Raw genomic sequence first — 12292 nt, forward strand, 5'->3', positions numbered from 1 at the left:
GACATCTGCATTATGTTGCACATAAAGAACAAGAGGATGAACCATTCTTTGAAGAAGCAGAGGAGGAAGAAGTGAAAGAATAAGAAGGAGGGCTTGAACAAGAAGTACCACCATTGCAGCTCCAGGCCACGTACAACATCTACTCGCTTGAAGGCTCCATCGACAACATGCCCAATATATCGCGAACTCCCTCCGTGACACCATGCTGAATATGTCGGAAAACTTCCGGTCGATTCGATAAACCTCGGTCTCTAGGAAAAAAAGCTTCAAATACTACAATCCGTAAATCCAGATCAATGGTATCAGCGAAAAATACTACATGCAGGCTGAGATCATCCGTGGGGGACCGCTGTCCACTTTGCTTGACACCTGCGCACGGTTTCTCCTCGTGGAGATCGCCATCGACCAAAGCCAAAAAAAAAGGTGAGGACTCTTAGGCCATGATGGTCCATGCCGGTGGCAGCCGCGGCGGTGACCGTGGTGGTCCTAGCGGCAACTAGCAATCTGGAGGTGGGCACGATGGCGCCCAAGATTGCAGCGGTGGCCAATACGATGGCCAGATCACTAGCAGATACGGTGGTGGCCAGGGAGGCTATCAGTCTATTGGCTACGAAGACGGCAACCAGGGCGGCTATCAACACCATGGTTAGAGTGGATTGTCTCTCCTCAAATTGGCAAAATTTTAATTAGCACTCGCAAATTTGTTCATGACAACATTTGTTCGGTTGGGTTTGACCCATTTGGTTTCTCTCTGGAGTCTCTTACAACCAAGAGCACTCTCATGAGGTCCAAGACCTCCAGCGAGCTTTATCCTTTTTTGCGGCAATGGTGGCGACACTCCTTATTTGTCTCTATTCATCACCAATAATGTGTGGCACCGACGTCTAGTACACCCCAGCTTTGCATCTCTCTAGAACCTTTCATTATATTTTCTCTCCAAATGTAATAAAAATATACCCAAACTTTCCTTTTGTGATGCTTGTCAATTTGGGAAACATGCTAGGTTACCATTTTCTACACCTCATATTCTCATGCCACATCACCATTTGATTTGATTCACAATGATTTATAGGCCTCTCCCATTGTTAGTTTCTCTAGTTACAAGTACTACTTATTCATTCTCGATGATTTTCTCACTTTTCTTGGGTATTTCATTTACGAAATAAAAAATAATACATGTGACACTTTGCATCGCTTCTTTGCCTTTGTACTTACTCAATACCACACTACTATTCGTTGTATGCAATGTGACAATGCTCGCAAATTTCTCACCACCCTTCGCAACTTGTTCTCCTCGCAGGGTGTCTTTTTTCCCCTCTCATGTCTGTACACCTCGCCACAAAATGGATGTGCTGAATTACTCATACATACCAATAATGACATTGTTCGCACTCTTCTCTTCCAAGAAAATCTACTAGCTCCCTTTTGGGTCAAGGCCCTTCACACGGCAAACAACCTTCTCAGCCCGTGCCCCTCTCGTGTTATCAACAATCTCACTCCACACTTTCTTCTCTACGGCACTGACCCAACTTATGAACATCTTCGTACTTCAGGTAGTCTTTGCTTCCCTAACTTTTCCCCTAATAATAATCACAAATTAGCACCTAGATCCACACATTGTGTTTTCCTCGGATACCCTCACGAACACAAAGGCTATCATTGATTTGATTTATCCACACATAAAGCTATCATCTCACGACATATTTTTGTCATGAGCAGACTTTTCCCTACGAATCTGGCGCACCCGAAGCGACACAGACCACAGCCACACCAGATCCGCTGCGCCTAGATTCGATCACCCCATGGGATCCTTTCTCAAGCATTGGCAACATCTCACCAACCTTAAACCCCCTGAAAGCCACTCATCTCTCCTTCCGCACCCTGCCACTCTGGTGACCGTCCACCCAGCCCCACCGATCCCACCATATCTCCCTCTTGCTCGACCCAACGCACGGACGCGGGCCCCTCGGCCATTGTCTACCACTCATCTCTATTTCCATAGATGCACCCGACAATGCACACCCCCGCATGATTACCCGTGAAAAATATGGTTTCTTCATGCCTAACCAACATTTTAATCTTGCCATTTCTTATGACATTTCCCCTATTCCCTCTTCCGTACCGTGCAACACTAAAAGACCCTCATTGGCATGATGCTACGTTAGATGATTTAATGCTCTAATTCGGAATGACACTTGGTGTTTAGAGCCTCGTCCTTGCAGGTGTCAATGTCGTGACCAGAAAATGGATCTTTCACCACAAGCTGAATTCCGATGGATACTTGGCAAGGTACAAAGCTCAATAGGTGGTTCACGATTTTACTTAAGAAGCCGGCGTGTGGGCTATGGTGAGACTTTTTGTCCAGTGGTGAAACCCACGACTATTCGTGTTGTTCTTAGTCTTGCCACATCACAATCATGGCCTATACACTAGTTGGACGTCAAAAATGCAATTTTACATGGAGAACTTGCCGAGACAGTATACTGCGAGCAGTCCTGAGGTTTTGTGGACTCCTCTCAACCTACTCATGTTTGTCAGCCCAAAAATTCTTGCTATGGCCTAAAACAAGCCGCCTGCACTTGGTTTCTTCGCTTTACCTCCTACCTCCAGACACTAGGATTTGTGTCATCGGAGAGTGATTCATCTCTTTTCATCCTAGGCACTCCTACTGCTAACGCTTATGTTCTTGTACATGTAGATGACATCATCCTCACCGCCAACAATACCACCACCCTCCACCACATTATCCATTCCCTGAATTTTCCACGAGTGACTTAGGAGATAGTCACCATTTTTTAGGAATCAACGTGCATCGTACATCTCAGGTATGTTCCTTTTGCAGCACCTGTACGTCCTATAAATACTTGATCACGCCCATATGCTCAATTGTAACCCTATCTCCACACCTGTTGACACCACCTCTAAATTATCTAGCCAAGCCGACAAACCCGTATCCAATCCTTCTCTCGGAGCTTGTTGGGCGCACTTTAATACATGGCCCTAACACGGCCAGATCAGTCATATGTCGTTCAACAAGTGTTCTTGTTTATGCACGATCCGTGGGAAGCTCATTTTCAGCTCATCTATGTTAGGGGCACCTCAAATCTAGTGTTGCAGCTCCACACGAACTCATCGGAAGGAAAAAAGGAAAGAAATGATGAATTGGGTTGAACCTCAAAGTCATGAAAAAATTGGTAAATTATATTTTTGAAAAAAGAAATTTAATTTAAATAAAGTGGTATCCAATCAAGCTAAACCAGGCCTCAGAAATCAGAGCTTAGAAAAAAGCTAGGCTAGCTAATTAAAGGAAAGGGTTTTTAAGCAAAATCTTTGTTAATTCGACTTGATACCCACAAATCGACGTCAGGCTTTGGCACCTTCCTCGGCAAGAACTTGGTTTCATGGTCATCAAAAAGGCAGCACACAGTCTCGCGTTGAGGGAGAATACCGCGCGGTGGCCAACTGCGTGGCCGAGTCTGTTTGGCTTCAGCAGCTCCTCAAAAACTTCACCAACCAACGACCAAAGCTTCACTTGTGTATTGCGACAACATCGGCGCAACCAACCCGTCTACTAATCCAGTCCAAGACTAGCAAACGAAGCATGTTGAGATCGACTTGCACTTCTGTCAGGATTGTGTCACTCTTGGAGCAGCTCGTGTTCTCCACGTGCCGACAAGCTCACATTAAGCTAACATATTCACCAAGGGCCTCCCGTCTTCAATATTTCAGGGATTTCGCTCTAGCCTGAATTTGCTCCGGGGCCCAATTTCGACTGCAGGGGATGTTGAATGTGTACATTGTAACATTAGTTCTGTAACTAGATTTTCCTAGTCTTCAGGGTATACCGAGTCTGTCGCCAAGCATGCACCTGCCCGCGCCTCTGCCATGGCCATCCCGTTAGGATCTCCTCCCGCTTCTATATACATTGTAATCATTGTACCTTGGTAAATCAACGCAGACACAGACATTGTTATTCAGTATTCATCTCGCCAGGGTTGTCCACAACCTTATTTTTACAAACTTGGTCTTTAAATGAATCAGGACAGCAGAAGGATTCATGTTAAACCTCCACTTAGGACTAACGCGGCCTGGCTGATGACTCTAGCAATCCTGTGAATCTCATGTTGTACAGACTGCCAGGACAACGAAGTATTTGTTCTCTTCGCTGTCTGGATGGCATCATCGACACCCGGATAGACTTCCGCCCCATAATCGTTGTGCAGTGAGGGTCCATAAATCTGCTTGATTACTTTTCCGTAAGCACAAAGATATATAATGAACCAGTGGCATGCTTCTCCAAAACCAAAATAACTTACCATGTGTTTGCGCCAAGGTCTCCCGGACTGTCCTTCCCGCTCTGTGAACGCCCGTTCGGTCATCATCAACCGGTCATTGAGGTCTCTTACTCTCAATGGATTGTTTCGCCAAGGCGACCAAACATTCCACGTTTGTAGAGCCTAATCACGAAAAAATAACTTAGAAATCTCAAAGTTAAAAACTAGAGTAAATTCCGGTTTTTACCCCCTAATTTCATATTTTTGACAGTAATTACCCCATTTAACAATTATTCATCTATATTAGCCCATTTAGCAGAAGTTTTGCCAGCTTTTACCCCTTTTAAAAATCTAAGAGTTATTTGCTAGTTTGGTCCGTTTGTCAGGTACACGGGGCCGGCGACGTCACTCTTTTTCTCCCGGCGGATGTTTCCACGCCTAAATCAGTCTGATCGCCGAGCGACGCTCTACTTTTTGCAGTCATTGTGTGTACGTACACACTACTTTGATGTAGCAAACAATGATGGTAGGGGACTAATCGATGTGATCCGAGACCAAGTAAAATTCTTTCTAAATGTTGAGGCGTTGTGTTATGCCAATGGCAACAACACATACTAAGCTGTTGGCTCATCAGGCACATGCACGTGTGTGTGACGTATTTCTTGGATTACATGACGAGTACACATGATTATATACCTACACTAGAATGCCATGACACATACAAGGTTGTAGTTATAGGTAAAACTTTAGGTTCAAGGTTTTCTTCAGAAGCTGAAAGAAATTGGAGAAAAATTATGATGCACTCACATGATAAATCACGTGTAAAATTTTAGGGAGGGTAAAATTGGCAATACTTTCGCTAAATGGGGTAATACGGATAAAAAATTATTAAATGGGATAACTAATGTCAAAAATATGAAACTAGGGGGTAAAAACTGGAATTTACTCTAAAAACTATGAACGAACAACAACATACAGCAATTGGAAGAACCAGATACCTTAAGTTCAGAATCCACTTTTAGAACTGCCTTGTCGAACTCTTTGATTGACTTTTGGAGGGGAGATAAGCTGACAGGCATTCCTAGTACACTCTTGTTTATACCCACGGCACCTTTCTGCCAAGCAAGCACTACTGTCAAGATCCTCCAAATTTAAATACTGAAGATGAGCATTTCCGAAAATAGTTGGTTCATAATTTATGGGAGAGATCTGAAGGACATGTTACCTCAAGCTCTGCAACATAAGAGCTGTAGTTGAAGGGTAGGATCTCATCATCTGAAAGCCTCAACGCAAGAAGCCCCCACATGCTTGCCACTACAAGGAGAGATGGTGTTAACTTGAGGTTTGGCCACTGAACTTATGCATGCGTGCAAGTACTCTACAATGCAACAATATTTACCGCAACACATTTTTGATGATCAACTCAAGTTAAAGTAGATATGACAGATAATGCAGTATTTTATTTCCCCCAAATTTATAAATATGTACTTCATTTATAGCTATAAGAAGCAACTCAGCATATGTCCACTAGCAGTAGCGGAGATTGACCAACACTGTGGAAGGGGCTAAAAAGATCAAATGAGTACTGATGGGAGTAAACTGAAGAATTTTATCGAATATATGGTAAAAAAATGCTAAATAGCTACTGGTAGGATGAAACCTGCAACAAAGCAGATAACGGTTCTAATGTTCTATGCATGTGAAGTTGTAAATACAATCTAATGAAATGGCATAGAGGAGTTACAAAGAGGCCAGGGGCTACAACCTCCATTTCGGAAAAAAATGAGGAGTTACGAGGTTCAAACCTGCAACAAAGCAGATAACGGTTTGAAGTTTCTTCTCCTTTGTATATTTTAAGAAGCAAGTGATGATGTGTCATAACATGCATTACTAAGCGGGCAGAGAGAGGGACAGACCCACTGGGCAGACAGCATCATGCGTAACCTCCTTTATACATTTATGAATCACTTATTCACGTTATACGGTTTGATTTACACTTCTCACATTTTACCAATGTCTCGTGAGCCTCTCTACTTTTTTTTTATGCTAGCTGCTGGATAAGCACAGACAAGCTACTGACTGCCATGTTAAATTTTCAAATGTGAAAAAATAATGTCGTTGTTGTCGGTGGAGGAATAAGAGGAGGCCTATGTTGACAAGAGGGTAAGGACCATCTTTGGTCAGCATAACAAATAAAAGAGCAGCTCGAGGAAAAGCTGTTTCTGGGCAGGGGTGTAATGTCATGGACATTGTTAGGAAAGACATATCTATATATATTTAGGTAGGAAATACGGTAGTTCAAAATTTAAATAAGACAGTAAGGATGTGATTTGGTGGGAAAGTGGCGATTCTATTCTTAGAGGTCTAGTCGAGTTTCCCTACAAAAGGGACACCATGTGCTTATTATCAATTGATAATTGAGATGAATAAACTAGTAAAGAGCTACTCCCAGTCTCTCACTTCAATCACTCTCATCCACTGCACCATGGCCAGAATACCCTCGCTCCTCAGAGTCATACCCCCAACCTTACCACGTTCATCGGTCTTGGGACCGGTACCAATTTTAGCATGTGACAACCCCTGTCGGTAGAACATATGGGATACCTGCGACATGCCTGCGGAACATGGGATCTCCATACTTTTCCATCCATGTGAAGTCATCGTACAGGCTATGGTACACAGCATAATCTGCAAAACAAGTAGCACTGTTATTTGATTCGATCAAAACAAATTACAATCATTCAACAGTGCAAAAGACAAATTATCTGAAGGAACATAGCTAAATGCACATAGGAAGATAAAAAACAACTTAGAACAAACCTGACCCAACAGACATACTAACTGAAGGAATGCCAATATGTTGAACAAAGGCAAAATGATCTGATCCTCCGCTTCCTAACCTACCAATCTGTCATCAAAAAATTTAAACTTGCATCCAGTATATCATATGCCTGAACTTAGGACATATGAAATAGAACCATGTCTAAACTATTCATAATATTTGCTTTTACATCCCAAGCGCTCAGAATACTGAGAGAACAAACTGTGTGACGATCTTTACCTAAACATAAAGTGCTTACCAAAGAACTGTCAGAAGCCATCCACATGTCATACAGACTTTCTGTTCCATTATCGGGATTTTGAACCTTCCTCGAACAGAAAGAAAACACATAATATTCATTACACAGTAAACTATTCCGTCTTACAAATGTACCAATTATAAGCAATGACACAACAAGCTGACCACAGGCTAGAGAGAAAACAGTTTACTGATTGTAAATTAGTTGCTCGACTGTCCATTTGGCATAATTGTATGAGTCAATTCAGGTTGCTCATAATTTGTGTCCATGTACCGATGTAGTACGAGTTACGACATTCTGTTGGTGCCTAGCGAGAATATAGGAGTGGGCATGGGAGTCAACACGTAGTCTGGGAAGCCCGGATACTTGGATATGTATCCGATACGCGATACATCGATTTTTTAAAAACCCAGATAGGGGGTATACATATATAAATTATTAAAAATACAGAAAGTAATGATTTTTTACTGAATTAATACCAGTTCACCAATAGAAAGGGCTAATTAAGGAATTCTAATAACTTCCCGCAAAAAAAGGAATTCTAATACTTGATTGTTAGAAAAATGGAAATGCACGGTAAGCACTCAAATCTAAGAGAGATAAGTGAGCAATCAATGGGGTGCTGCGAAGCTGCTGACCGGCGCCTCGTCCTTCGGCGACACCGTCGAGAACGGCGCAGCAACGGTGCCTTAGTCTGGGTGAGCTAGAGGGAGGGGTCGTGCAAGAAGTGGGCGTTGGCTGAGGGTATTTTTCGAGCGGGTCTGCTAAGTTCCGGTATCCTGAACGCATCACTGAGATATCCCACTCGTATCGCTATTTTCTCTTTATTTTTATTGGAAAACTGGGTGATGCTACAAGGGTAAGAGTCTAGTCTAACAATCCTTGGTCTAGAGTTTCGACCAATGTTGCACAGGCTCTAAATATGTCAAAACATAGGGCAAATTGGTTTATATGCTAAGCTTATCAAAAAATTTTTTGCCAAACTTACCTAAAGTTATGTCATCAAAATTTAAACCATTTTGGTTAGTCTATGTTATTGACATGTGGCACAAATGTTATAAATGGAGTTTTGCCGCATGTAACGCGGTGTACCAATTAAATGCCTAACTCAGGGTGTGTCCAGATCTGGTAAAGTTTAGCTATGAACAAAAGAGGCCATCGGCTTGCCACAATTACCTCCATACACAGGCGGACCTTAATGGGGGCGAATTGGGCTCTCGCCCCCCCCCCCCCCAGCAAAATACTAAATTTTCCACTACCTAGTACTATTTCCAGCCCACACAAGGCCTTGACCTTTTTCCTTTCCCAGAAGGCCATAACTCAGCTTACGTTAAACAGAAAAGAGGAGTCTGCATCATCCCCAGAACGCGACCGACTCCTCTGTCCCATCGATGCTGGTTCTCTCGCCGTCTCGCACGCACAGCGACCAAGCCAATCGAGCTCCGCCTCCAGCGCCCCCGCTCGCAGAGCACCCCCGGCTGGCTCCATACCTTTCAACCTAAATTGATAAGTGCTAACATCCCCCCCAAAAAGGAAGAAGAAATACTATGGCCGCACCATGGAAGCAAGCAGCCCTGGGCAGGTTGAGTCTGACTGACATTATCGTACACAATCTTTGCTACTGAACAGAAAAGACATGTTTATTTTAAACTAGGTACCTGTTTACTCGCTTGCTTAAGCAACTCATCAAGTTGAGGAGTGGCTAGTACGTCAAGTCCAGAATTACACACCCCAATATCAACATTCAGGTAAGCAACAGTTCTCGAAGTTAAGATTGCCCTGTTTTCTTCAACCCATTCAGTGGATCCAATCTGCACTTCTTTTAAGAAGTTAGTATTCATTCGCAAAAAAGAGAGAAGTTAGTATAAAGACATGTGAACTGCTTCATAAGATTCAAAGATAGAGGGAGAGAGAGACCAATCCGTACTCTTCGGCATCCCAGTTACACAAGATGATGGTCCGTCGAGGTCTCCAACCCTTGCTTTGCAGCTTAGAGAACCTTTGAGCTAGCTACATTCAATGGCAGGAAACAATCCAATGTGTCGGTTCCAATCATAATAAGTAGACTAAAACAGAAGGGGTGACATCGAGCAACCGAATATTATGACATATTGACATACCTCAAGCAAGGCTGCCGTTCCACTGCCCGGGTCAACTGCCCCAAATGTCCATGCATCACGATGGTTGCCAAGGATAACATACCTGTATGTGCATGGTTTACTGTGTTACATAACTATTTATTACTTACAAAATCTGATGCACATATCAGAATCTAAACCAAGGTGGTTGTCTGTTTCAAAACTGTAATCCGAGAAATCTGTAATCGAGCACCGAAGTAACTGAACTAATGAAATGTATCTGAGTTGTTTGTTGGGAGTAATAAACAAATTAGGTGTTTGTCTGAGCAACAAAATCTGAATTTGTAGTCAATTCGAATGAAAACTGTCGTTACAGATCTACTGAACTTGTATCCAGGATACACACTACCCCATAATGTAGCCTATGGCACGGATTTGGACTGTCACCAGTTACTACTACTATAGTTCAGAGGGCAAAATGTTGCCGACACAAGGGGTTTGCTGAGGCACCGAAGTGTATATATTGTGAATGATGAGCGGGTTCGCCATCTGGGGATATTTGGCCCAAAAAATAAGGAGAAACGTGGAGAGTTTGATTTACCTATCAGGTTCTTCTTTCCCCTCAATCACTGCAATAACATTCTGAATAGTTGCCATCGTCTCATTCCCCTATACAAAGAAGCACAGAAGAGGGTATCACTGAGGTCAGGAAGTTGAACCATAACTAGCAAAAGCAGATCTCATCTCCACAGCAACTCACTGTATAGGTCAGATTGAGCACCGCCGGCCCGGGTCCGAGACGGTAAACCGGCGCGCCCTCGCCGCCTTGCCAATCCTCTGGAGCGACATCCCCGCCGATGAGCTGCAGTATCTCCTCCCCGTCCCTTCCCGACACCGGCAGCGCCGGTATCCCGGGCATGTCGTCCGTGGCCATCGCCTCCGCGATGCTCACGCGCTCGCACCCTTCCGACGACGCCCACATCGGCGTCGTGGGGTCCCCGACCCCCTTGAACGCGCTCCCGACCTGCACGCCGGTCGGCGGCATCCACGGCCCATCAGGAAAGGCCTTCCCCGGCGCCGTGTAGTCCTTGAAATCGGTGTATATGAGCGCCGCCGCCGCGCCAGCGACACGGGCGTTCTTCACTTTGTCGCCACGAAACACCTCGCCGTAGCGCGCGATTGCGACCTTCCCCGTGACGTTCACGCCGCGGGAGGCGAGGTAGGCATAGTCCTCGGCGCGGCCGTAGTTGGCGTAGACGGCCTCGGCGGCGGCCGAGCCGGACGCGGCGTACGCGAGGAAGGTGGGGACGGCCTCCGCCGAGGCCGCGGCGTAGGGGTCGCCGGCGTAGGCGTCCTGCACCAGCGCGAAGGCGGTGGCGGCGCGGCCTGGCGCGGAGAGGGAGAGGGAGCGGTGGGCGGGGTAGGAGAGGAGGACGGAGTAGGGCGTGACGCGGGTGGGGAAGGAGAGGGAGGAGAGCGTCGAGACGACGTGGTCGGCGGCGAGGGCGTTGGCGTCGGTGCCCGCGAGGTGGGGGCGGGCGGTGAGCGCGCGCAGGTGCGCGGCGGCGGTCTCGTTGGAGCCCAGGGAGAGGAAGAGGGAGTGGTAGTAGGACGGCGCGGGCGCGACGAGGAGGTGGTAGTAGGTGGCGAAGGCCGCGGCGGCGACGAGGAGAGGGAGCGGGTGGAGCCTCGCGGCGGCCCGGCGAGGAAGTGGAAGTCGGGCGGCGATGAGCGGTGTCCGCGCGAAGTGGTCGTCTTCGACGTGGGGAGGCGGCATGGCGGCGTCCGGCGCCGGCGGGTGTCCCGACGAGAGAGCCGGAGCAGAGTGGGCAGTACAGTAACGGCTGGAGGGACCCGGCTGGAGAGGAGGGACGAGGCGGAGGCACCGGACCGACAGGGTTTCCCTACTGTCACTGACAGGTGGGTCCCGTAGTGAGGTTTACGTTACTTTAAGTTATCCTTCGCTGGCGTGACGTGAGATTTTGGACAGGGTGTTTCTGCACCCGGGTGCATATGCACCCTTTATTTGAAATACATATTAAATATATTTACAAATGTCAAAAAAATATAAATAAAAATGCCGCATGTATACCTTGATATGTTACATGCTCACAAAGTTGTCTCAGCAAAAATCAAGATGTTTTGTACCCTGTGCAAAAAAGACAAATTTTTGGTGCTAAAATAGTCTATTTCTCGAGGTATTATTTGTCTTTTTTACACAGGGTATAAAAATTGTCGGTTTTATGTGAAACTTTACGTGCACACATAGAACATGTCCCTCTACATGCTAAATTTTTTTCCTAAATTTTTTATGTTTTTGAAATATGTTTTATACATACCGGGTGCATATGCACCCGGGATCAGTTTTGATTTTCTGCTTTTTTTCGTCTTTACGATGGGTTGGCCTAGCTAAGTGCGCGAATACGTGGATTGCTTCTCAGTGGGCCTATTTAGGGCCCACTTATCGTAAGTTATTTTAAGATCGGGGTTATGGTGGATACTTTCATTCGTTTTCGTTTCAGTTTGTTTGCTGATGTGCTTTGTTTAGCACTAGTTCGTTTCGTCCCATCCCGGCCTAGATCCCGAAACCCGTTGGTCGGCCGGGATTGGACTTGGTGCGGATTAGTCGCGGTCCAAATTTAGAGCGAGCTCGGTTAAAACCGATCAGGGTTCCAACCCTCCTGAATTCCCTAACCACCGTAGTTTCACCGGGTTTGTCCTTCTCGTATTCTCATAAATAGCCACAAAATATTTGATTTAGTTCAGCTGAAGTTCAAGAATCATTATGTTTAAAGTTTACCTTGTTTTCAAGTTGCGTGATCGATTTTCGTCAAGAGACAATTCTGAACGAATTAATCAC

General features: G+C 45.4%; 1 protein-coding gene across 1 annotated transcript; it reads right to left on the reverse strand.

Annotated features, from left to right (window-relative positions):
* Positions 1-3789: 3789 nt before the first annotated feature.
* LOC124661963 (probable glutamate carboxypeptidase LAMP1) lies at positions 3790-11215 on the reverse strand. The gene is made up of 12 exons (XM_047199853.1): positions 10193-11215; positions 10034-10101; positions 9475-9556; positions 9272-9364; positions 9013-9165; positions 7355-7420; positions 7095-7182; positions 6879-6962; positions 5500-5588; positions 5273-5389; positions 4317-4457; positions 3790-4238 (listed from the first exon to the last, which is right to left on the reverse strand). Exons 1-12 carry the CDS (start codon positions 11207-11209, stop codon positions 4056-4058), a joined length of 2181 nt encoding a protein of 726 aa, XP_047055809.1. The 5' UTR covers positions 11210-11215; the 3' UTR covers positions 3790-4055.
* Between the last annotated feature and the right edge of the window lie 1077 nt (positions 11216-12292).

The sequence above is a fragment of the Lolium rigidum genome, chromosome 6 (genome assembly GCF_022539505.1).
Source record: "Lolium rigidum isolate FL_2022 chromosome 6, APGP_CSIRO_Lrig_0.1, whole genome shotgun sequence".
In the NCBI taxonomy this organism is placed as follows: domain Eukaryota; kingdom Viridiplantae; phylum Streptophyta; class Magnoliopsida; order Poales; family Poaceae; genus Lolium; species Lolium rigidum.

Coding starts and splice junctions, on each gene's coding strand:
- LOC124661963 (XM_047199853.1), bottom strand. CDS start 11,209: ATGCCGCCTCCCCACGTCGAAGACGACCACTTCGCGCGGACACCGCTC. Junction 7,421..9,012: donor TTAAGCAAGCGAGTAAACAG/GTACCTAGTTTA, acceptor TGTTCGAGGAAG/GTTCAAAATCCCGATAATGG. Junction 7,183..7,354: donor TGGCTTCTGACAGTTCTTTG/GTAAGCACTTTA, acceptor TTTTGATGACAG/ATTGGTAGGTTAGGAAGCGG.